General features: G+C 42.8%; 1 protein-coding gene across 7 annotated transcripts; it reads left to right on the top strand.

The window, feature by feature from the left end:
* Nucleotides 1-511: 511 nt before the first annotated feature.
* Nucleotides 512-18320, top strand: TMPO (thymopoietin). Of its 7 annotated transcripts, XM_056574471.1 has the most exons (12): nucleotides 512-1124; nucleotides 3525-3651; nucleotides 4764-4913; nucleotides 7736-7833; nucleotides 14215-14310; nucleotides 14566-14685; nucleotides 14795-14884; nucleotides 14979-15125; nucleotides 15731-15796; nucleotides 15890-15982; nucleotides 16115-16209; nucleotides 17196-18320. In XM_056574471.1, exons 1-12 carry the CDS (start codon nucleotides 900-902, stop codon nucleotides 17500-17502), a joined length of 1614 nt encoding a protein of 537 aa, XP_056430446.1. In that variant the 5' UTR covers nucleotides 512-899; the 3' UTR covers nucleotides 17503-18320. The 7 variants fall into 7 exon arrangements, with proteins under 7 accessions (XP_056430446.1, XP_056430447.1, XP_056430448.1 ...); XM_056574472.1 differs by lacking the exon at nucleotides 15890-15982 and having other exon boundaries at nucleotides 537-1124; XM_056574473.1 differs by lacking the exon at nucleotides 14215-14310 and having other exon boundaries at nucleotides 556-1124.
* Nucleotides 18321-26769: the final 8449 nt, after the last annotated feature.

Here is a 26769-nt window from a genome sequence, read left to right as displayed (position 1 = left end):
TTGGTCAAAAAAGTTGAATAAAAATGATCAAAATGTAGCATGTATTGCAAAAATATGCCCTAACACAATGGGTAGGACAAAAAATAAAAGTTATGGCAATACAAAAAAGGGGAAAAGGAAAAAGAATATAAAAAGCTATATATAAATTGTATATCACCATAATTGAACCAACCCACAAAATAAAGATAATTTTTTTTACCCCACAGGAAAGGCCATACAAAACTAGCCGAAATGTTTCACAAAAAAATCACTGCATGTAACAATAAAAATGTACCACTAACATGAAGTACAATATATGTCACGAAATAACAGTCTCCGAATCACTTCCCTCAGCATTCCAAAGTTGTTATCACTGAAAGAGACACATGCAGGATTGGAAACATGGGTTAAAGCGCTGACGTTTTCCACATCCTTCCGTGGTCACTGGATTGAATGGGGCCCGTGCTAATACGTCGCACGTCACTTTGAGAGCCTCGGAGGTATGAGGTAACGTGAACGCTAAGCTTACAGTAAAGCAATCATTGTGCCATGCTTGTGCCGTCACTATATTCCGCCCCATCCAGATGGGCTGGCAGCACAAAGGAGACTCAGCCCCCTCTATATACCAGGCTCTATCCTAGGCTCTCTAATTTGTGAAAGGCCGCGTTGTGATGTCGCTTATTTTTTTTAAAGGACCCCAGCAGCCAATCAGCAGTCGTCTTGCTTTGCCCGGCAGCCAATCACAGAGCGCGTTATTGTTTGGCATCCCGCTTCTCTGTCGCACACACTGTAGCCGTTACTAGCTTACAACCTGTTTCCGTTCCCAGCGCTGAACAATTGACATCCTTTTGTCGGGGCGGGGATTGGTCGTGCGGCGCGGACAGTAACGGTTAGACGTTCGGAGGCTGCATGAGCGCACCATGGCCGAGTATGCAGAAGACCCCTCACTCCTCACCAAAGAGAAGCTGAAGAACGAACTCATCGCGAATAACATCGTCCTGCCGAGCGGGCAGCACCCCAAGGATGTGTACGTGCAGCTGTACCGCCAGCACCTCAGTTCCCGCAACCGCGCCACCCCCGAATTCTCCAGCGACGAAGAGAGGGAGTCCACCCCGGTGCGGGGCAGAGGACGGCCGCCGGGACGGGTGAGCAGGAAGGAGGCCTTATTATAACTCCAGGGATTTTCTGTGTGTTTATTTGTACTACGGTATTGTGTGGAGAGCCGGTGTGAGGACGTAATGAATGAATGAGGCCCCGGTGAGTCCGGAGCGCTGCACGGCTAGGACCCGTGTAATGGATGAAAGAGATCGGTGTGGTGTTAGGTAACGGCTTGCAGTCTCTCACGGCCGGCTCTCCGCATTGCCTCCGGGATTTCAATGTCTGGTGATTTCAACTTGTTATCCCGCTAGAGCGCCCCCTGGAGGAGCAGGACAGCCGCTTCCCGCCTTTTTTATTAGTTCTGTATGAATATGATGTTGACATTCTGGTGACTATTGGTTTGTCTTCTGTAACCTATCACCACATGCTTTCCCATGGACGGATGTGTTCAGTCTAATACTTAGGAGAGCTCTAATGTTTATACCATTAACGCTTTCAGTTTTGCACCTACAGACCCATATGAGGGCTTGTTTTTTGCTCCACCTATGGTGCTTTGTAAGGGCATCACAAATTTTTCGGCAAAATCTATGTTGAAATGTAAAACATTTGGGGGTTTGCTTCCACCCAGTCCACTTACCAGTAAGAATGACACATCTTTATTTTGCAGGTCAACACAATTACAATGATTCCCAATGTATAAAGTTTTTTTTAATTACTTTTAAAACATTACAACTCTTTGTATGAAAATTAATATGCCCTAAATTGTCCTCTTGACGCCCTATAACTTTATTTGAACACATTTTTTGCACTTTTTTTCTGCAATTTTTTTTCCTGCTAGAGGACATATGCACCCAACACGTTCGCGTGTTGGAATGTATGCGTACGTCCTATCGATTTCCTGCACTGCCATGGACCGCGCAGGAGATTGGTGGCAGGACCCGGCTGTCAATCACAGCTGGAATCGCGCCAGTCCCGGCAGCATTAACCCCATAGATGCCGCGATCAATCCTGATCATGGCATCTATGGTGTTGATGGCATGCTCACACTGATCACCAATGGCGGCGCCGCAATACGATTGCGTATCGTCGTTGGTTACTATGGCAGCAGGTGGTCAGATCATAACCTCCTGTCTGCCTGCTATGGAAGCCTGTGCGATCCAGGCACAGGCTGTACTGTGTGCAGCTGATCAGGTCATACTGTGCTGCAGTACAAATGTATTGCAGCATAGTATAATCAGTAAAAAGTTAAATAAAAGTATGAAGTGTAAAAAAGTTAAATAAAAAATGCCCCTTTCCCAATAAAAGCCCTGTATTATCACCAAAATAAATCAAAAACACAAATCCTATACATTATTGCCACGTCCGTAATGACATGTACTATAAAACTATAATGTAAATTAAATTATAAATTACGTACTGTGAATGCCGTAAAAAAGAAACAAAAAAAAGCGCAAAATTTGCCAATTTTGGTACAAAGGTAAGCACATATCCCAAAAATGATACCAATGAAAAGTACAGCTCCTCTCACAAAAATATGCTCTTACTCAATGGCGTCAGACGAAAAATAAAAAAGTTATGGCTGTTGGAAAATGGCTGAAAAAGAATTTTGCTCAGAAAAAGAACATAGAAAGCTATAGAAGAACATAGAAATCGCCATAATCGTACTGACCCGCAGAATAAATATAACATCACTCTTACTGCACAGTGTACACTAGGGATTGACCGATATCGTTTTTTTAGGGCCGATAATCGGTGTAGGTTAGGGCCGATAACTTATACCGATATTCCGGTATAAGTTATCGGCTATTTATCCCCCCCCCCCCCCCCCCCCCCCCGCAACACCGCTGCAGATCATTGATTTAAAGCGGGCGCTTTAAATCAATGCACTGCAGTGGCTTTTGCGGTGCCATAGACCGCCGCCGCCACCCGCTTCTCTCCCCCTGCCTGTCCGGGGGTCCTGAGACCTATCACCGGTATATGAATTGACCAAACATATGTAATACAGTTACTTGTGCCAACTATCTGTGAACGGCTTTACCTGATGCTCTCTGGCCCTGTGCGGCTCTTCTAGGACACTTTTTCCAGTGATGTTTTATGCTGCTGGTGGTTAGTGCAGTATCCATCTCATTGATAGGTTCCCTTTAACAATCTGTGATGGGTTTATTCATGGATATCTCAAACGGTGATCTTGTGGATGCTGTACCCCTGTACCCACAAGGTCAGTGACAACTGCCATTAATACCGTATCACAATGTAGTAAAAACCTCAAAAGTACATATTTGCCCCAAAATGGAGCCCTTAAAATATGAATCGTTCTGTGATGATAAAATGAGCCATTAAAAGTAAATATAAAAGTTAATAGTTATAGCTGCTGGGATTTTGTAAGTAATTTTCTGATGGGTGACATTCTGTTCTATTTTTTTTTTTTTTTTTTTTTTCTTTTTAAGAAAGCGACAAAGAAGACAGATAAACCAACTGTAGAAGGAAAGAATGATCAAGACATAACTTCTCTCAGTAATGATGCTCTCAAGGAAGAACTGCTAAAATATGGAGTAAAACCGGGTCCTATATTAGGTATGGTTTCTTTCAAACACTTCATTGTTACTGCTTTTTTGTATGCTATTGAAGAGACTGAAGCTAGCTTTAAAGGGGGTACGTTTTAAGATACTGGATTACCTCTTTAGGGTACGTTTACACATACAGGAGCCTGTGCAGACTTGATGCTCTGGATTTTTAACTTAGAAGATGTGTCCAGTCATTAGTTAACATTGAAATCTGCCACAGAAAATCCTGTGCATTAAATCCTGTGCATGAACGTACCCTTAAACTTTAAAGGAGTACTATGGTGCTTTTTATTATTAATCCTCTGTGCCTGGGCTGCAAAATGATACAAACTTTTACTCCCCTGTGGGACCTCAAGTCACTCTGCTCTCAGCGTATCACCAGCCGCATGGGGTACATTGCTGCAGCCGGTCATATGCTGAGAGCAGCATGACTCGCTGCCTCGCAGGAAGCGGAAGACAGGGACCGGAGAACGTAGGAAGGTGAATTAAAATTTGTGTTTAATTTTGCAGCCAGGGCACAAAGGATTAGTAATAAAAAGCTTCATAGTACTCTTTTAAAGGGCACCTCTAATTAAAATCTGACAAATGACTGTCATGCAGCGCTGTGCATTATAGAAATTTTTCCAACTGGAATGGTTTTTTAGATTTGGCAACAGAGCACCACAATTGAGTGCTGTTTTTTTTTTTTTCCACTCAACGCATATTGTTCTCCGTATAAGACGGTGTCTCTCTGTCCCATAGCAGCGGTCTCCAGTGCAAGACCCAGCATAATGCTAATCTACGGTGCTGGAGACTGCCGCTATAGAGACAAAGTGAGCCGCTCTCTTTCATAACGCAGCCGAGAAAAAAACACCCCGTTAAGGTGTTGAATTTGAAAAAATCCACAGAAAACTGACCACATGCTTTAAAGTTGAACCCCCACTTAACCTTCATGCTTTTGTTCTCTGGGAGATAAGCTGCGGTCAGAGTCGTCTGGAAGTGGATTTTTCCTCTCTCCCCATTTTGAACACATGCATATTTGGCCAGAGGTGTTGGGAAAGCAGCTATCTGAAATGTATAGCCACCTTCACGTACACACACTGTAATCTGTTTCCCATTTTTTATTTTCTTTTTGATTTATAGGCAGTACAAGGAAAGTTTATGAGCAAAGGCTTTTAAAGCTGAAGGAGCAGCAAGATGTGGTGTCTATTGCACCTCCTGTAGCAGAGTTGTCAACTGCAGATAACAAACAAAATGGAAACACAGATTCTACACAGTACAGTGACAATGACGGTAAAGTTTGCATTAAATGAAATTTGTCATCTGAAAATAACTTATTGTTTAAAGCTAGTTTTAATTGTAAACATATTTTGAGTGATGTTTTTCCATTATACTACAGGAGTGCATTAAAAGGTGACGCCGGTATTTAGTGTATACATGATCTTCTACTACTTAAAATAGATTATGCTCAGAGCTCAGCCTTCTTCTCCCTGGGAAATGAGCTCTGCGCAGGTCACAGAGCATGCTTAGATAACACTCCCATTCTAGTGGATAGATTCTGCTCCACACCATTGTATTAATCTCTGGAGCTTTTGTAAAGCAAATTTAAATGCTGTTAAAAATGGCTTATGCAAGATGTCTGTGTCTATAATGTACTAAAAAACTAAATATAAAAATACAATTAAAAAAATGTAAACACATAAGGGGAAAAAATGACTTTTTAGTACCTGTCCCTAATTGGTAAAAAACTGTGACTTGTTCACTTCAGCCTGTGGTTGATCAGTGGCCCTGATTTATCAAAATGAGTAAAAGAAAACCTGGAGAGATTTTGCCCATTGCAACTAATCACAGCTCAGTTTTCACTTTACTAGAGTTAATTAAGATGTGATTGGTTGCTGTTGGCAAAATCTTTCCAGCTTTTCTCTCACCTATTTTGATAAATCAGGGCCATTGTCTGTTTTAGTGGAAATGGTAGATGGCGCAATGTTCAGTTTTTGCCAATGCATACCTGTCATGGGTTGGCAACAGAATAAAGGGATTTGTATTCTTCCCTAGTATGTTGTTAGCTAGATGACTTTTTCTGAACACTGAAGTCTTCTCATCATCATAATTGGGTGTTACATGCAAGTCCAACTATACATGTAACTACACTGCTCAAAAAAAATAAAGGGAACACTAAGATAACACATCCTAGATCTGAATGAATGAACTAATTGTATGAAATACTTCGTCTTTACATAGTTGAATGTGCTGACAACAAAATCACACATAAATGATCAGTGGAAATTAAATTTATCAACCCATGGAGGTCTGGATATGGATTCACTCAAAGTGGAAAACCACACTACAGGCTGATCCAACTTTGATGTAATGTCCTTAAAACAATTCAAAATGAGGCTCAGTAGTGTGTGTGGCCTCCACGTGCCTGCATGACCTCCCTACAACGCCTGGGCATGCTCCTGATGAGTTGGCGGATGTTCTCCTGACGGATGTTCTCCCAGACCTGGATTAAAGCATCTGCCAACTCCTGGACAGTCTATGGTGCAATGTGGCATTGGTGGATGGAGCGAGACATGATGTCCCAGATGTGCTCAATTGGATTCAGGTCTGGGGAACGGGCGGCCAGTCCATAGCATCAATGCCTTCCTCTTGCATGAACTGCTGACACACTCCAGCCACATGAGGTCTAGCATTGCCTTTCATTAGGAGGAACCCAGGGCCAACCATACCAGCATATGGTCTCACAAGGGGTCTGAGGATCTCATCTCGGTACCTAATGGCAGTCAGGCTACCTCTGGCAAGCACATAGAGGGCTGTGTGGTCCCCCAAAGAAATGCCACCCCACACAATTACTGACCCACCGCCAAACCGGTCATGCTGGAGGATGTTGACGGCAGCAGAATGTTCTCCACTGCGTCTCCAGACTCTGTCACATGTGCTCAGTGTGAACCTGCTTTCATCTGTGAAAAGCACAGGGCGCCAGTGGTGAATTTGCCAATCTTGGTGTTCTCTGGCAAATGCCAAACGTCCTGCATGGTGTTGGGTTGTAAGCACAACCCCCACCTGTGGAAGTCAGGCCCTCATACCACCCTCATGGTGGCACATTTGTTGCCTGCTGGAGGTAATTTTGCAGGGCTCTAGCATTGCTCCTTCTCCACCTTGCACAAAAGTTGAGGTAGTGGTCCTGCTGCTGGGCTGTTGCCCTTCTACGGCCTCCTCCACGTCTCCTCATGTACTGGCCTGTCTCCTGGTTGTGCCTCCATGCTCTGGACCATACGCTGACAGACACAGCAAATCTTCTTTCCACAGCTCGCAATGATGTGCCATCTTGGATGAGCTGCACTACCTGAGCCACTTGGGTGGGTTGTAGACTCCATCTCATGCTTCCACTTGAGTGAAAGCACTGCCAGCATTCAAAAGTGACCAAAACATCAGCCATGAAGCATAGGAACTGAGAAGTGGCCTGTGGTAACCACCTGCAGAACCACTCCTTTGTTGGGGGTGTCTTGCTAATTGCCTATAATTTCCACCTGTCGTCTGTTCCATTTGCACAACAGCATGTGAAATTGAGTGTTACTTCCTGAGTGGACAGTGTGATTTCACAGAAGTGTGAATGACTTGGAGTTACATTGTGTTGTTTAAGTGTTCCCTTTTTTTTTTTTGAGCAGTGTATATTTATTACTGTCATACTCATATTATGGTTTTCTAATTAAATGTTTGACAGGGGACATCTTTTAAAAAGGTTTTACCCCAATGTTTAAGTGGAATCGATAGTTTGTGTTAAATAATTGATCGGAGTCAGTGCTGAAATAGAGATTTTTATTTTTTTGCCCACAGATGATCAGCATTAAAATATTAGATCTGTAATCTTTCTGCATTGCTAATATGTTTGTTTTCTAGTGCAGTATAATGTTTCTATAAATAAAAGCAAAAGAAAAAAAAATGCTAAAGCAGTTATGGTTTAGGGCTATAAACTTTCAACAATTCCTATTTATTTTTTGCTGGCTTACTCCTTTTTAAGCCTAATCTTCTAACCCAGAAATAAATTCTATAATTTTTGTACATAACATCTGTCTTAAAAGATTTTGTATACTTTACATTATGCCTTTATTTAGAGCCCAGGACAGATCTGGCATTTGAGCCTAGAGAGCCGCTGAGGAGTAAACCAAAGGCCCAGGTAGCATCACGGTCCAAAAGGCTGGAGCAAAATGAGGTATGTGTGCTAGGTTCCTTAAGGTTGTGTTTATGTGATATTTCTCCACTTCTGTTGTAACCATGTAAAAAAAAAAACAAAAAAAAAATACGTGTTTTAATGTTAACGTCTCCTTATTGTTTTGTACTTGAATAAAAATAAAATCTGATTTACAATTTTTTTAATCAGAATCTCCCCTCAGAATGAAGCAGTGGTCACCCATGTGCCCTGCCACAGCCTTATTGCTACTCCATCAATAAAATCCTCTAAGATAATAGACTTTACCTTTTTTAATAGAAAATAAGTGTTAATGCTGGGACAGCACTTTAAAGGGTAACTGACAGCAGGATCACCCGCACTAACCAAAATATACAGGTAGATAGTGAATGGACCCTATTTCTAATGCTTTTTACTGGGCAAAAATCAGTGCGGCCGTGAAAAGGCAGGGTTATCGGCCAGAGCAAGTGGGAGATTATTCGCAGAAACGGCAGCATCCTGCCTCCATTGCACGTGAGAAAAAATACCACATTAGAAACAAGATGGATCTCTCCTAAACAGCTGTACTGATTATCTCTCAGTAACAGGAGTTAGAAATAGGCTAATTCACACTATCAACCTGTATATTTAGGTTAGTTTGGTTGGCCCTGCTGTCAGTTTCCCTTTTAACCCCTTAAGGACACATGACTATGAGAACGTCATGCGCTTTCCCGGCCCCCCGCAGCCATCTGGAACGGTGTCGGTGCCCAATGCCTGCTGAAATCGTTCAGCAGGCATCGAGGCATATCGCCCAGGGGGGTCATGATGCTGTACAATTCAGCCCAGCGATCTGTGGCGGATTCCGGGTCAATCGGGTCTCCGGTGACCCGGAATTACTGGCTGATCGGGGCCATCAGAACAGCCATAGCCAGCAGGGGAGAGGTGGCACTGGTTTACCGGCCAAGCAATCAGGGCACCTGCTGCGGGGGTCACTCCTGCAACCCGCTCTGCCCCTCTTCCGGAGGACGTGAGCGGGTGCGGGACGTGGACCCCGATCCCCGGCGTCCCTGTTGGGATCGGGGCCCCAGGAGCAGCGACGAGGGACTGACCTGCAGCGGCGGCGTGGATCAGCTGTTGGACGTGAGTGACAGCCTCCTGCTACAAAAAGGGCATGCTGGGAGCTGTATTTATGCAACAACAGGAGGCAGACCACCACAACTCCCAGCATTCCCTTTTGCAACAGCTGGAGGCACATTTTTTCTATGGAAAAGTGTACCTTCAGCTGTTGTATAACTACAACTCCCAGCTTGCACAAACAGCTAAAGTGCATGCTGGGAGTTGTAGTGGTGCATTTGCTGGTTGCATAACTACAACTCCCAGCATGCCCGTTGGCTGTCGGTGACTGCTGAGAGTGGTAGTTTTGCAACAGCTTAAGGCACACTGGTTGTGAAACAGAGTTTTTTTTTTTTTTACTTAGTGTTTCACGACCGGTGGGATTTGTAGTTTTGCTGTAGTACAGGGTAGTTTTGAATGTACAGGGTACATTCACATGGACGGAGGTTTACAGTAAGTATCCGGCTGCAAGTTTGAGCTGCGGCAAATTTTCTGCCGCAGCTCAAACTGCCAGCGAGAAACTACTGTGAACCCCCGCCCGTGCGACTGTACCCTAAAAACACTACACTACACAAACACAAAATGAAAGAAAAAGTAAAAAAACACTACATATACACATACCCCTACACAGCCCCCCTCCCCAATAAAAATGAAAAACGTCTGGTACGCCACTGTTTCCTAAACGGAGCCTCCAGCTGTTGCAAAACAACTACTCCCAGTATTGGCAGACAGCCACTCCAGGCATGCTGGGAGTTTTACAACAGCTGGAGGCACCCTGTTTGGGAATCACTGGCATAGAATACCCCTATGTCCACCCGTATGCAAGTCCCTAATTTAGGCCTCAAATGCGCATGTGGCTCTCACTTTGGAGCCCTGTCGTATTTCAAGGACACAGTTTAGGGTCACATATGGGGTATTTCCGCACTCGGGAGAAATTGTTACAAATTTTGGGGGGTATTTTCTGCTATTACCATTTTTAAAAATGTAAATTTTTTGGGAAACCAAGCATTTTAGGTAAAACATTTTTTTTTTTTACATATGCAAAAGTCGTGAAACACCTGTGGGGTATTAAGGTTCACTTTACCCCTTGTTATGTTCCCCGAGGGGTCTAGTTTCCAAAATGGTATGCCATGTGGGTTTTTTTTTTCTTTGCTGTTCTGGCACCATAGGGGCTTCCTAAAGGTGACATGCCCCCCAAAAACCATTTGTCGCTCCTTCCCTTCTGAGCCCTCTACTGCGCCCGCCGAACAATTAACATAGACATATGAGGTATGTCCTTACTCGAGAGAAATTGGGTTTCAAATAAAATTTAAAATTTTCTCCTTTTACCCCTTGCAAAAATTAAAAAATTGGGTCTACAAGAACATGCGAGTGTAAAAAATGAAGATTTTGAATTTTCTCCTTCACTTTGCTGCTATTCCTGTGAAACACCTAAAGGGTTAAAACACTTACTGAATGTCATTTTGAATACTTTGAGGGGTGCAGTTTTTATAATGGGGTCATTTGTGGGGTATTTCTAATATGAAGACCCTTCAAATCCACTTCAAAACTGAACTGGTCACTGAAAAATAGTGAGTTTGCAAATTTTGTGAAAAATTTTAAAATTGCTGCTGAACTTTGAAGCCCTCTGATGTCTTCCAAAAGTAAAAACACGTCAATTTTATGATTCAAACATAAAGTAGACATATTGTATTAGTGAATAAAAATTAAATTTATTTGGAATATCCATTTTCCTTACAAGCAGAGAGCTTCAAAGTTAGAAAAATGCAAAATTTTCGATTTTTTTTTCATAAAATTTGGGAATTTTTCACCAAGAAAGGATGCAATTTTTCACAAAAAATTACCACTATGTTAAAGTAGAATATGTCACAAAAAAACTATCTTGGAATCAGAATGATCACTAAAAGCATTCCAGAGTTATTAATGTTTAAAGTGACAGTGGTCAGATGTTCAAAAAACGCTCTGGTCCTAAGGTGTAAAATGGCTGGGTCCTTAACCCCATTTTGGCCTTAACCCCTTAACGACGCAGGACGTATATTTACGTCCTGCGCCGGCTCCCGCGATATGAAGCGGGATCGCGCCGCGATCCCGCATCATATCGCGTGGGTCCCGGCGCTAATCAACGGCCGGGACCCGCGGCTAATACCACACATCGCAGATCGCGGCGATGTGCGGTATTAACCCTTTAGAAGCGGCGGTCAAAGCTGACCGCCGCTTCTAAAGTGAAACGGAAAGTATCCCGGCTGCTCAGTCGGGCTGTTCGGGACCGCCGCGATGAAATCGCGGCGTCCCGAACAGCTGATCGGACACCGGGAGGGCTCTTACCTGCCTCCTCGGTGTCCGATCGACGAATGACTGCTCCGTGCCTGAGATCCAGGCAGGAGCAGTCAAGCGTCGATAACACTGATCACAGGCGTGTTAATACACGCCTGTGATCAGGATGAAAGATCAGTGTGTGCAGTGTTATAGGTCCCTATGGGACCTATAACACTGCAAAAAAAAAGTAAAAAAAAAGTGTTAATAAAGGTCATTTAACCACTTCCCTAATAAAAGTTTGAATCACCCCCCTTTTCCCATAAGAAAAATAAAACAGTGTAAAAAAAAATAAAAATAAACATATGTGGTATCGCCGCGTGCGTAAATGTCCGAACTATAAAAATATATCATTAATTAAGCCGTACGGTCAATGGCGTACGCGCAAAAAAATTCCAAAGTCCAAAAAAGTGTATTTTGGTAACTTTTTATAACATTAAAAAATGAATAAAAAGTGATCAAAAAGTCAGATCAAAACAAAAATCATACCAATAAAAACTTCAGATCACGGCGCAAAAAATGAGTCCTCATACCGCCCCGTACGTGGAAAAATAAAGTTATAGGGGTCAGAAGATGACATTTTTAAACGTATAAATTTTCCTGCATGTAGTTATGATTTTTTCCAGAAGTGCGACTAAATCAAACCTATATAAGTAGGGTATCATTTTAACCGTATGGACCTACAGAATAATGATAAGGTGTAATTTTTACCGAAATATGCACTGCGTAGAAACGGAAGCCCCCAAAAGTTACAAAATGGCGTTTTTTTTTCGATTTTGTCGCACAATGATTTTTTTTTCCGTTTCGCCGTGCATTTTTGGGTAAAATGACTGTCACTGCAAAGTAGAATTGGCGACGCAAAAAATAAGCCATAATATGGATTTTTAGGTGGAAAATTGAAAGGGTTATGATTTTTTAAAGGTAAGGAGGAAAAAACGAAAGTGCAAAAACAGAAAAACCCTGAGTCCTTAAGGGGTTAAGGACTCAGACAATAAAATTTTTACGTTTTTGTTTTTTCCTCCTCGCCTTCTAAAATCATAACTTTTTTATATTTTCATCCACAGACTAGCATGAGGGCTTGTTTTTTGCATGACCAGTTGTCCTTTGTAATGACATCACTCATTATATCATAAAATGTATGGCGCAACCAAAAAACACTATTTTTGTGGGGAAATTAAAAAGAAAAACGCAATTTTGCTAATTTTGGAAGGTTTTGTTTTCACGCCGTACAATTTACGGTAAAAATGACGTGTGTTCTTTATTCTGAGGGTCAATACAATTAAAATGATACCCATTATTACATACTTTTCTATTATTGTTGTGCTTTAAAAAAAATCACAAACTTTTTAACCAAATTAGTACGTTTATAATCCCTTTATTTTGATGACCTATAACTTTTTTATTTTTCCGTATAACGGCGGTATGAGGGCTCATTTTTTGCGCCATGATCTGTACTTTTTTTTTATACCACATTTGCATATAAAATCTTTTAATACATTTTTTTATAATTTTAATAAAATGTATTAAAAAAGTAGCAATTTTGGACTTTTTTTAAATTTTAATTTTTATTTTTTACGTTCACGCCGTTCACCGTACAGGATCATTAACATTTTATTTTAATAGTTCGGACATTTACGCATGCGGCGATACCAAATACGTCTATTCAATTTATTTTTTACGCTTTTTGGGGGTAAAATAGGAAAAACAGACGTTTTACTTTTTTATTGGGGAAGGGGATTTTTCACTTTTTTTTTTTACTTTTACATTTTTTTACATTTTATTTTACACTTGAATAGTCCCCATAGGGGACTATTCATAGCAATACCATGATTGCTAATACTGATCTGTTCTATGTATAGGACATAGAACAGATCAGTGTTATCGGCGATCTTCTGCTCTGGTCTGCTCGATCTCAGAGCAGAAGACGCCGGAAGGAGGAAGGTGAGGGGACCTCCGTGCAGCGTTTTGAATGATCGGATCCCCGCAGCAGCGCTGCGGGCAATCCGATCATTCGTTGAAATCGCGTACTGCCGCAGATGCGTACTGCCGCGGGCGACGGCCATTGCCGGCGGGTCCCTGGCTGCGATCAGCTGCCGGGATCAGCCACGCATGACACGGGCATCGCTCAGATGCCCGCGGTTATACACAGGACGTAAATGTACGTCCTTGTGTGTTAAGTACCACCGCACCAGGACGTACATTTACGTCCTGCGTCCTTAAGGGGTTAAGGAGTGAACATTCTAAATAAATTGGACACAAGAATTGGCAGAGAAAGCACATCAACCACTTCTATTGAAGGTTCATATTTATTACCCTTAATTTACCTAAAAGCTTCATAACATGGTAGACCAGATATGTGCGGAAATCCCTTTTCCACAGCTACTGTCAGCAAAGCTATCCATTTGTTGTCTGCATTTTGTGAAGAGAACGGGAAATGGCAAAAAGTCTTAAAGACGCTTTTTTATTTGATGCACTTACAATTAAAGGAGTACTCCGGTGCGCACTTTTTTCCTTTTATCCCGTCCGGGCTGCAAAATAAAAGAAAACAGACTTCCTCTTACCTGCCAACAAGCCCCCGGAGCTCCGGTACAGGTGTTCGGTCCCCGGGCTGTATTCTTCTTAATTCCTGTTAGTCCGGCACGTCACGCGGAGCTTCAGCCTATCACCGGCCAAGGCGGGACATAGCTGCGGCCAGTGATAGGCTGAAGCTCCATGTGACGTGCAGAGCTAACAGGAAGTTAGAAGAATACAGCCCGGGGACCGAACACCTGTAGTGGAGTATACCGGAGCTCCGGGGGCTCGTTGGCAGGTAAGAGAAAGTGTGTTTTCTTTTATTTTGCAGCCCGGACGGGATAAAAGGAAAAAAGTGTGCGCCGGAGTACTCCTTTAAGATGTCATTCATATAGTGAACTTACATTTAGAGCTGTAAGGTGTTGTTTCTCTGCATTTTATTCTTTCAGTACATACATTTTGTATCTTTGACCCCTTTTTTAAATTTAGATAGTCGAAGATGCTGAAGTCCTGTCAGAGTTAAATGTCAAACGAAGTAATAGGCGGCCTCCGAAGGATGTTTTGCCTGAGATTGAGGAGTTAACTGTAAAGCTATTTCATGTTGTAACAGATTTCCACAATTTTTAAATTTTACACAAGCATTTTATTTTCATCTGGGCTACTCTTCATTGTTATCTATGTTTCACTGACTGGCTGTTTCTGATATCTGGAGTTTGGTGGTAGAGCTCACTGTGTTTTTATTAGTTTATTTATTTATTTTTTTTCTTTATTGTAGTTAGTAGTTTGTTTTAGGAAATCTGACTTCTTACTTACTTAAACATATATTTAACACTTGATCAGAACATTTCTGCTGATGCTGATTCTGAGTCTCAAAAGATGTTGGAGTCTGAGAAAGGTGGCCGTCTTCAAGCTGTTTTTAAAGAGACAACAAAAGTAACAAGAAGAACACCACGGAAGAGGGTGACTGCATATAGTTATTTTATTTATTGCCATGCTTTAGGAATGGGTTTAATAGTATATTAATACTTAGGTTTTTTTTCTCACCTTTTTCTTTTAAAACGAAAAATAGGTGGTAACTGCAGAACCTATTGATGATGCAGATAACTCTGAGGCTGCGCCTATTCCCGAAACTGTTTTGCCTTCAAGCAACCAACCTCTAGTATGTGTTACATGCTTCCTCTAAAGTCTTAGTACTATATTATTTTTAGTTACTTATTGACTTTTTTTTTTCTTTCCACCCCAAATCTACATAGGCTAATGCAGGATTCTCTCAGTTTGAGTCCCGTCAGGTTGATTATCAGGTGACTGAAAATTTCAAGCATGCAAACGCTTTGCGATCAGTCAGTGAGTTCACAGATTTGTCAAGAAGGACCCCAAAGAAACAGCTGATCAGTGAAAAAGTAAATACCATGAAGTGATTAACTTGTTTTCTTCAAATGCGAACACCCTTCATTTCATGGTTAAACTACATCATTTCTATTTTTGTGAACAATTAACTTTAAAAACATATTAAAACTAGTTACCTTGATCACTTTTGATCAGATTTGTTTTACAGGGTAACTTGAAGTGTTACTGTTTGAAAAAAGGGAAAATAAAACTTTTTACCCGACATAGAAACTTCCCTAAAATTTTGAGCAGTGTGGGTGCTGAGGCCCCCGCTGAACAAGCCGGGAGAAAAACTTTGCTAAGCTATCTCTCTCCTTGCTGCAGGAGGTGGTCTCCATAGACTTTCTACAGAATCTGAAGCATAATGGGCACCAATAGGAAGCGGTCAGCTTTATTTGCTGTTAGGGTAGAAAAGCAAACTGTACTTTTCTTGAAGGCACAGTTTGCTTCTATACATTAATAGCTGTCCAATGCTGCCTTCAGTTCTTAGCAGCAAATACAGATGACAGATTTCCATTGGTGCCCATTTTGTTTTGTGTTCTGGCAGTATGTAAACTTGCTGCAACAAACTGACAAATGTTGTTTGTTCTTTTTGTCTTTTTTTTTTTGTTTTTATAAGGTCTTTGATGTTCAAAATGTTGGTCATACAGATCCAAGTGATGTTCTGAACACTGCAGTAATTGAGGTGACAACTTGATGTCTTTCAGTTTTTGTTTACCTCTTAAATGTTATGACCTTATTAGGGTACCAGATTAAAACAATATTGTTCACATTAAAGGATACAGGAAACATCAGTGACCATCGTCTGGAGACTCCAAACAAGACAAGACAGTTGAAAATAACAAAGTTTGTTACCCCCATTAAAAAGCAGGAAAGGCATTTAATTTTGCACACGTGGTGATAACTTTTGCTTTTAGTCACATGCTTGATTGTTTCCTGGGGACTGCAATCCATTTTTGCTGTTGCTGTGCAATTGATTTATTTCCCCCCTTTCTTGGTTTAGATAATAGAAAAAACATTTACAGAAGAAAAGCGAGAAGAAAGAGATATTTTGAAGCAAATGTTTCCATATGAAACTACAACACCCACAGGGATAAGGTTTGTGTATTTTTTCTTTCTTTTTGTCTCAACCCCAACCCTCCCCCAGTGTTTGTGCAATAAATTATATAAAATGGGCACTGTCATCAACTTTTTTTTTTGATGTTGTAGTATTTTCATATATATTTTCATATATTAATTTTTTTTTTAATTAATAGATTGTAATTTACATTTTAAAATTGGCCACTAGGGGGTCTCCCTCCTAGTGGCTGGCTGCAGCTGGCGTGACGTCACGCCTGAATTCGGACCGATGTCGGACGGGCAATCGGTCCGAATTCATTCAGCCTGCACTCACTCCCTGACTGTCAGACAGGCGGGAGTGAGTGCTGAGAGCGCATTGGCTCCCTGGCCTCACACGCTGGCCCTGCCTCCTGGCATCTACACGCTGCTGCTGCTCTGCACTCGGGTATGTCTTTTGCGGTGGGGGGCAGCGGTTCGGGGTAGAGTTGCGGCCCTAAAACTATTGTCTTCAACAGGGGGGGGAGAGCAGGGTTCGGGGTAGGGCCGCGGCCCTAACAAAACTATTGTTTTCAACAGAGGAGGGAGGGGGGGAGCGGGGTTAGGGGCAGTGCCGTGGCCATGGCCCTAACAAAGTTATTGCTTTCAACACAGGGTGCCTCCAGTTGTTTAACTCTACAACTCGCAGCATGCCCTGACAGCCAATAGATGTCAGGGCAAGCTGGGAGTTGTAGTGGTGAAACAGCTGGAGGCACCCTGTCCAGATGAGCTAAGGACGGAAGTGTGCCCCCCAGCAGGCATCAGTGATGTAGCGCCTGCTGGGGAAGTCTGCCTGGTAGTGAGCACACTACCACGCAGACAAAAAGCCATTTTTAATATAGTAATTATTTTTTATTTTTTTTTTAAAGGCAAGGAGGGGGTTAAGGATAGATGGGCAATAGGAAGGGACAGAAAAAATAAAATGGTGGGAGCTACTCTTTAAAGAAAAGTCTTCATGTACCTCTAACAATGTATTTCTTTCCTTACAGTGCAAGTTGTCGTAGACCGATAAAAGGAGCTTCAGGTCGACCTTTTAATCTCAAAGATTACAAAGATTACAAATTAGAGGAAAGTTATTCTTCTAAATATCTCTCAAAGTACCAACCAGTAATTGAAGAGAAGACTTCTACAAAAGGGAAAAGTGGACGATCCATCCCCATTTGGATAAAGTTCATTATTCTTCTTATTTTGGTTGTGCTTGGATTCTTGGTTTACCAAGCTATGGAATCCAATGCAGCAAACCCTTTTGCAAAGTGGCTCCAGGGAAACCAAAATTTAAACAAAGAGGAAAACTGATTTCACTTATTCAGCATATTTTAACAGTCCTAAGTACAAAAACTGCCATTTGTCAGGAACCTGCAAATAATGTGACTACACCTCAATCCCATCTGTACATTAATAAATATGGTACATATGGACATCTGCAATTTATTTTCTGTGGACAGCTAGAAGAGGACTGTGCCATAACGAGTAATGTTATTTTTATTAGATATCGAGCAGCATTTTGTAGTATTTCCTATTTTTTTAACAGGAATGCTTTAGTTACAGAATACATTGTCAGAGGAAATCATAAGGCAATGAATTACTTTCTTGAATTCACTTGGCAACAGATCATGCTTCTAGGTAGCTTTGTGTGAAATACTAGAAAACAGCTAACATTGTAAAAAATCTTAATTGGGAAATGTTTTGATATAGCTATGTAGTTTAGCCTGCTACAATTATGCTGATAAAATTGCAATATTTTTTATAACGTTCATTCTGTGGTTCAAATTTATTTCTTTTAAGTATTTCTGCCACAGAAAAGTATCTACTGTGTATCATACTTGCCAATTCATTTGACATATGATCTTTCAAAATATCATGCAATTAAATAAAGAAGATATAAAAAATTTTTTTTTAATATAAGAGTATTATACTCTGATAGTACTTAAGTGAAGTTCCAGGAAAATGCTTGTTACAGGATCATGGTTTGCTGGTTTTTAAAGCAGTCTTTTTACTTACTGTGAATATTGTCGCTAATATGTTGATGTATAATAATTCATGTCAATCTTTCATAGGTAAAAAGCAAAACATTAATGTAGCCGTTGCCCCTTCATTAAACAAATCAGCCAAAATGTCAAAGAAAATCGTGTAATGTTACAATGAGGGGTTGACAGCATAAATTCCGCATAGCATATTTGTTTTACAGCTTTTCTGTTCCGCCTTTATGATAAGGAGACATGAATGTTTCTGGGTTTTTAATGTATGCTGTACAGTTTTTGGCTTATCTATACAGTGGTCCCTCAACATATGATGGTAATTGGTAGCAAACGGACCATTGTTTGTTGAAACCATCGTATGTTGAGGGATTCATACCATGGATTATACTCGCGTGTCCCGCCGCTCCTCTGCTGCTGTATCACTACATCGCCGCTGCCCTGCGCTGTCGTTCTCAGTCACCCTCATCACGTCGCCACTCGCGCTGCCCCTATTGGGCAACGTGAGCGGCGACAGAGCGGTGGTGCAGAGGAGCGGCAAAATGAGGGGCTGGAACGGTGGAGACATGTAAGTATAATTCAGCCGGGCACATGCGGGGCTATCCGGCAGCATCTGAAGCAGTCAGTGCTGCCGGATAGACGTTTTTGCGATGGCCCCGACAGACAGAAGCATTGTATGTTGAAATGATGGTCTGTCGGGGGACTACTGTATAGATTGATTCCCCCCCCCCTTTATTTACTATACAAGGTGAAGCTGTTTTATGCCAGTAATGTTTATCGTTGAGAAAAACAGATTCTCCAGCTCCAGAGAATCTTTCACTTTATTACAAACAAGTTCGCAATAGAAGAAAGGAAATAATGTCCGCACTCACCATGCCGTAGAAAAATGGGTATGCTTTATTGGCGTCTTCAGAGTTCCATAAGAAGCAATATCAAAATACACCCGGGTGCAGGGAGGGGGAGCTGCTCCTGGCAAGGAGACTAGGAGCGGCTGTCAGGAACAACAGCACCGCTTCGCGTTATCCACGCTTCTTCCGGAAGAAGCGTTGATAACGCGAAACGGTGCTGTTGTTCCTGACTGCCGCTCCTAGTCTCCTTGCCAGGAGCAGCTCCCCCTCCCTGCACCCGGGTGTATTTTGATATTGCTTCTTATGGAACTCTGAAGACTCCAATAAAGCAAACCCATTTTTCTACGGCATGGTGAGTGCGGACATTTCCTTCTTCTATTGCGATTTTATCAGGACTGTTACCTGTGTATATCCAGCACCTTATCCAGCCACACCCCGGAACACTGATTAGATGTTTGCATAGTGGTTTTTCAGCAGTGCCCACCCATTCCTCTCTTACTACTATTTATTACAAACAAGCATTGCAATGTTTTGACTCCCACAAAGGTTTCCTGGGTCTTTATCAAGCCTAATAAAGACCCATCAGCTAAACTTTGTTCTCAAACAGACTCACAGTCATGATGGATTCTTGTTGTCCGCGTAAATGCTTTGTTTCCCTATTGTCCCCAGTCTGCCTAATAAAAAAAAAAAAAAAAAAAGCACACTTTAACTCGCCTTTCTCTGCTCCCTTCTAGCTCTGGTATTAGGATGCCCCATCTCCGCCCTCTGCTTCCTGGAGCTGTAGACATGTCACAGGCTGGGGTGGTTTTTCCTCAGGCAGTGATTGGCGAGCGGCCTGGTCAGTTCCCTTGTCTGTAGACTCTACTCTTTGCAGTTCCAGGGAATACAGAGTCACCAGCCGCAGATGGCTCTCTGATGCCAAATCTACGAGAAAGCGGAGAAAGGTGAATGTTTTTTATTAGGCTGCTTTCACATTATAAAATTCATCAGTTTATAAATGTCAGTTATAAAAACCCTGAAAATCTGCTGTTAAATGGCCGTTTCAAAAGCCCATACAACCATTTGAAAATCCCATTATAGTCTATGGGAGTTTTACATTATCCGCTTTAACCCATTATAGCCTGTTATTAATAACTGACGTTATTTTGTGGCGGAAGATAGTAACGGGAGAAATAGTGCATGCACTATTTCTTCCGTTCATTCTCCCGTCACAAAATAACGTCCGTTATTAACTGGTTAAAACGGATAATTAAAAAATCCCATAGACTTTAATGAGATTTTCTAACTGCTGTATGGGCTTTTGTAACAGCCGTTTAACAGCAGATTTTCAGGGTTTTTATAACGGATGTTTATAAACGGATGCATTTTATAGTGTGAAAGCAGGCTTAGGTAGACTAGGGATAGTAGGGAAAAGTAATTCCTTTTACTAGACAAGCCCATTTAGAATGCTAGAGAGTTTGTTTTTCTCTACCTGACTGTTCAAAAGGCTGGAATCCCATTAGCTGTCAACTAATCTATGGCAACATGTAAATATTGTTAATAATCAAAAATAGAGTAACAGAACATGGCTGCACATCTACAACTTCTCAGCATAATTTTCTTAGTGTGCCTTTTGATCAAAACTTGCAAGCCCACTTATTACATCAAGGCGACCTGGAGTGGGTGACTAAAATGGCATGGCGCTGCCGTGACACCTCAAGCACACAGATGAAATGACCCAGTAATAAGGCAGCCCCACTTCTGCCTGTCCAAGCCCCTGGCTCTGGGCCAACCCCCAGACAAAGCACCACACAATGTGCTCCCTGCTAAGAGGAAAAACTTATTCAGTCTCCTGATTAAAAATGCCTGGGCCAAATGGGTAAAATGGAGTGCTGACCATGGGAAAACAAAATTGGGACAGAATACAAATGTAAAAATCGAGAAAAAGAACTTTGATTCCTAGCCACTGGTTCATTACGTCTGTGGGGTTGGTGTTGCGGAGACAGTGGTTGCTGCCCAGCACTACCTCAGTGTTAGTTTAGGGACCTACTCTTATCAGGTGGCCATGACGTGGCGAATGAGCTTTCATGTTTTGATCAAAAGGTACACTAACAACCTGTTCTTGAAATTATGCTGAGAAGCAAAAAGATCATATTACAAGTTGTGGATGTGTAGCCACGTTCTGTTTCTCTTGTTGAATATCAACAATAGTGCCTATTTAATGCTGTTGCACTGTGTGACATGACAGACCTACAAAAGATTGTTGCAGCAGGGCAGACAGTTTCATAAATAGATCATCTTTATTTGTACAATTCAAAAAATACATGTAGTAAAAGGAATAACAGCAACTGAACGATGGAAACTGTCAAGGGCATCTTATTCAAGTGCCAAATATTCTGATAGAAATATATATAAAAAAAAAAAAAATCAGGCATATACATATCTGAGGCAAAGCTATTGGATATGAGGTTACAATGAGGGAATTGGCTGCTCCAGGTGTCCAAATTGGTCATCACCCCTGCGCACATTTCAGTGGTAATATCTACCAGGAATAAGGTGTAACCACGGGTGAGCACCATCTTGGACACACATAGCAGCTGTATCTTGGGTAGTACATTGCGATTCCCTCATGTAACTTTATATTGTGTTTAGCTGAGATATATATATATATATAATGTCTGCTTATTTTTTGTCAGAATATTTACCACCTTTTATTACTTCTCTGATCGCTGCCTGGGTGCCCTTAGGCGTCTCCATTTGTCAGTTGCAGTTATTCATTTATGTATTTTATAAATTGTACAATTTGTCAATTTTTTATAGTAATGTGATTTCTTTAAGTTGTCAGTACCATTAATATGTTATTAATACCATGTATGCTCTTTGACACTTTGTGCTTATGGGTAAAAACCTGTAGAAAATGTTCAGAAATTTTTTTTAAAACAAATTCCTAGAAGCAATCTAACCTTTTAAGGACTAGGAGGCTCGACACTATGGCAACAAGAGAAGTCGTCTCCTCCCAGCAGGGTAATCCTGCCCACAGGCACCTGAGGTAATCAGTTTTAGCTTAGTGTCTTAAGGAGGTGGACATGGTCTGGAGTTCTCTCCAGACTAAGTCTTATGTTTTATTATTTTCCTAGTAGGGATGTGTTAGTTTTTTATTCCTTTTTCTTTCATGTTTTCAGGTGGGGATTCAGGAACTGCGGCTCACTGTCTCCCCATTGCGATTGAGGCGGCACAGACATTTTGTATATGTGCTGTTAACCCCCTCTCGCCAACGGTCAGCGCCTGGGGGTTGTACCTCATGGGTTCGGGTCTCCCTATTTCCCTGCTCGCCTCGCTCGCAAATGGTAGCTCGGCGTGATGCAGGTGACTGAAGACCTCATAGAAGACTTCATTGGGAAAGTTCTTCTGACTGAGGTGAGTAGATTTCCTTTCTATTTAGGTACAGCCTTTCAACCTCTGGAGACCCTCACTTTTTGCCCACTTTTTTCTCGGGCTGGCCTGGACAGGGGTTTTTTCTATATTTATTGCTGGGGTGAGCAGGAGCATTTTTGGACTGGGCACAGCTTTATTCATACTTTTCACTTTCCTGAACGATGTGTGTGTGTTTCTTTAACCCCTTAAGGACTCAGCCCATTTTGGACCTTAAGGACAATTTTATTTTTACGTTTTCGTTTTTTCCTCCTCCCCTTCAAAAAATCATAACTCTTATATTTTCATCCACAGACTAGTATGAGGGCTTGTCTTTTGTGCGACCAGTTGTCCGTTGTAATGCCATCACTCACTTTATCATAAAATGTATGGCGCAATCAAAAAAATACTATTTGTGTGGGGATATTAAAAAGAAAACCACAATTTAGCAAATTTTGGAAGGTTTTGTTTTCACGCCGTACAATTTATGGTAAAAATGACATGTGTTTTATTCTCTGGGTCAATACGATTAAAATGATACCCATGATTATACACTTTTCTATTCCCTTACGTCCTAACCAGTAGCACAGATGGGGTATTCCACCCCCCGCGAACTGGTTAGGACAGATGGAAGTTTTATTGAACCTAATTAAACAATCAGTGAAAACACACCCACAACACCCTGTATAAGTAAGAGGGTCATCCTCTGCCCCATTGTGTTTTTTTCTGTCCTCCCGGACAGTGGGACAGATGGTGACCCCCTTACTCATGTTATATGAGTAGGAGGGGGGGGTTTTCTTACTTGCAAATTTGGGCATAGTTTGCGCCCATCTGCTTCTATACCACGGAGCCGCGACTCCAATCGCGGCCCCGGCCGGAAGTGCGTCAGCGGCGTCTGACGTCACTTCCTGTTTCTCTCTTCGCTTCCCGGCTCGGTTTTTTGCGCCGTTTTTGCTAATAATGCGGCGAAACCGAGCGAGGAGCCTCTTTCTATAACCCTCTAACTTAGGGTTCCTTTTTTTTCCTGTTTTTTAAGACAGGATTTCTTTATCTCTCTGTAACTCCGCATTGTGGGCGGAGTCTTGTTTTGGCGCCAGCCAGGGGGATATTTAAACTCCCCCTAGGCTGTCATTCAGCCTCCTAGAGCGCAGAGCTGTTGGTACTTCCACAGTCCTGTCTTTTTGAGTCTAGTAGTGCATCCTTGCGGATACTACTGTTTCCCTATCTCTATCTCTTACCTGGTCTCTTGCTGAGAACTTTGGGTATTTTAAATTATATTTTAGCTAGCCGCAATTTTTTTTTTGCCGCTACATTATCTAATCCTCCTCTCATATTTATCTAGATATGTCGACCGAGGGCTCAGGGGATCGTGAAGGCTTGGCAAAAAGATCCGCCAAGCGCAAGCACCTCTCTTGCCATGACTGCAATACTCCCCTTGAGGATAATTATGAATTTTCCAGGTGCCCTCCTTGTAGGGCTAAGTCTCTACCTTCCCACCAGACTGAGCCTACAGTCCAAGATATGTATGTGTGGGTCTCCTCTAACATGTCGGCTATGCAAGCCTCTATTGAGGAGCTGAAACACGTTGTCTCTCAGAAACGCGCCAGACCTTCTTCACCTCCCAGAATGGAGACGTCTGTGGATCAGGAGAGAGAAGATTCCAAGTCCTCCTCTTCGGATGAGGAGGTCACTGCATCCTATTTCTTTCCGCTGGAAAAGACCCAGCGTCTTCTGAGATCCATCCGGTCGGGGGACCAGGATGTTGATCCCGGGGAAGCCTCTACCTCCGCCTCTAAGGGACCTAGGGTCTTTAAAGCGGATGATACCCTTCTGTCCGTGCTTAGAACGGAATGGAAAAAAACAGAAAAGGGTCCGGTCTTAACTAAAAGATTTAAGACCATGTTTCCTATACAGGAATCTCCGCTTTCCTCCTGGGGCCCTGTCCCTAAGGTTGACATGGCAGTTGCCAAACTGTCCAAGAGGACAGTGGTCCCTGCTGAGGATGGGTCTTCCTTGCAGGATCCAATGGATCGGAAGGCTGACTGTGCCATGAGGCGCTCCTACTCCACTGCTTCTGCGTCTGCATCAGTGGCGATAGCTTGTTCAGAGGTAGCAAACTTTTTAAAGACCCGCCTTTCTAACATCCAGTCGGATTTGGACCAGGGGGTTCCTAGAGATGAAATTCTTTCATCCTTCAAGACGACCAATCTGGCCGTTGATTTTTTGTGCGATGCTTCCACCCAGCATCTTAAATTGGCCTCCAAGTCTATGGCCCTGGCTTCCGCTGGACGACGTCCTCTGTGGTTAAAACCTTGGAAGGTTGACAACTCTTCCAAGAACACCTTATGTGCTATGCCTTACGAACCCGGCATTCTTTTCGGAGCTGAGCTGGACCGCATTATGGAGAGACTTTCTGACAAGAAAGGCAAGTCCCTTCCTTATTCCTCCTTTCGTGGTCGAGGGCGGCGTTCTGGGGGCGGATCAGCCCCCCAGCCTAAGCCTCAGAGAGACTGGGGTAATCAACGCCGGGGCGGAAAACGCTCCCGTGGCCCCAAAGACAACAGAAAGCTCTGACTGTGGGCTTCTACGAAGCTCTGGGTTCCTTGCCGAGGTGACCTTTCCAGTTTCCCATCCTGCCCCCCAGATTCCAGTTTGTGGTCGTCTTTTTTTCAAGCGCCTGGTCCCTCCACATTCAGGACCCTTGGGTCCTGAGATTAATCTCGGATGGTTATTCGATAGACCTCGAATTAATTCCCCCATCCAATTATGTGGAGACAAGAGTTCTTTCACCAATCAAACAGGGGGCGCTAGAAACCTACATTCTGGAATACATCCAGAAGAATGCCTTAGAGGAAGTTCCTCTTGCAGAGCGGGGGTCAGGAATTTATTCTCCAGTCTTCCTAGTTCCCAAGGTAACAGGAGACTGGCGGATGATTATAGATCTGAGATATCTCAATCAGTATGTAAAGCACAAACGCTTTCGTATGGAAACTATTCAATCTGTGGTCAACCTCATCTCGCCAGGGGATTACCTGGCTACTCTGGATCTAAAGGATGCTTACCTTGATATTCCTATTCATCCGGTATCCAGAAAGTATATAAGGATCGCAGTTCAGGTAGGGGGAGTTCTAAAACACCTCCAGTTTGTAGCCCTCCCGTTTGGAATTTCTTCGGCCCCACACACATTTACCAAAGTGGTGGTAGCGGTAGTTGCTGCTCTAAGGCTCCAGGGGCTCAGCATCGTTCCCTACCTAGACGATTGGCTCCTCAGAGCTCCTTCTTCTGCGATCCTGTCCCAACATCTGCAACTAGCAGTATCCTTCCTTCACCAGTTAGGGTGGATAGTCAATTGGGCCAAATCCAATTTCCTCCCAACGACCTCAGTGAGGTTCCTCGGCTTCATAGTCGACTCAATCTCCATGACACTTTACCTCTCTCCCGAGAGGAAATCTCGGGTTCAAGAATCGGCCCTTTTTCTCTCTGTACCCCGGAGAGTTTCCATTCGCACTCTCATGCGGATGTTGGGACTTATGTCCGCTACCGTGGATGCGGTTCCTTGGGCTCTTTGGCATCTACGCCCTCTTCAATCAGAGGTGCTCGCCACTTGGAATCTCAGGCTCTCGGGCCTAAACAAGTGCCACTCCCTGTCTTATCGAGTCCGGTCCTCTCTCAGATGGTGGTCTCACCTCGAGGACGGCAAGTCAATGATCCAACCCTCTTGGATCATACTTACTACCGACGCGTCCCTTGTAGGTTGGGGAGCGCATCTCTTGGATCTGTTAGTGCGGGGATCTTGGTCTCCACAGGAGAGAGGGTTAACCTCCAATCTCCTCGAGATTCGAGCCATCAGATTAGCACTCCTCCACTTTGCTTCTCTTCTTCAAGGGAAAGCAGTAAAGATCCAATCCGACAGCATGACGGCTGTATTGTACATCAACAAGCAGGGAGGCACTCGATCACAAAGCCTCCTCAGAGAGGTGGGTCTGATCTTGGATTGGGCAGAGAGGAACCTAACCCATCTGTCGGCAGTTCACATTCGGGGATCTCTCAATGTGATCGCCGACCGCCTGAGCAGAGGACTTTCAACTGGAGAATGGTCTCTCCATCCAGAGATGTTCAAACAAATAACACTCAGGTGGGGTGTGCCAGAAATAGATCTTATGGCAACAAGGTTCAACACCAAAGTGGTGAGATTTTGTTCCCTGTACAGGGAAGACAACCCAGTAGCAATCGATGCTCTCTCAATCCCATGGAGGTTCAGGCTGGCCTACATCTTCCCTCCAATTTCCTTGATCCCAAGGGTATTGATGAAAATCAGGCAGGACCAAGCCTCTGTCATAGCCATAATT

The sequence above is a fragment of the Hyla sarda genome, chromosome 4, assembly GCF_029499605.1.
Source record: "Hyla sarda isolate aHylSar1 chromosome 4, aHylSar1.hap1, whole genome shotgun sequence".
Lineage (NCBI taxonomy): Eukaryota > Metazoa > Chordata > Amphibia > Anura > Hylidae > Hyla > Hyla sarda.
Note: the sequence above shows the minus strand (reverse complement) of the source record. Positions and strands in the feature narration are given on the sequence as shown.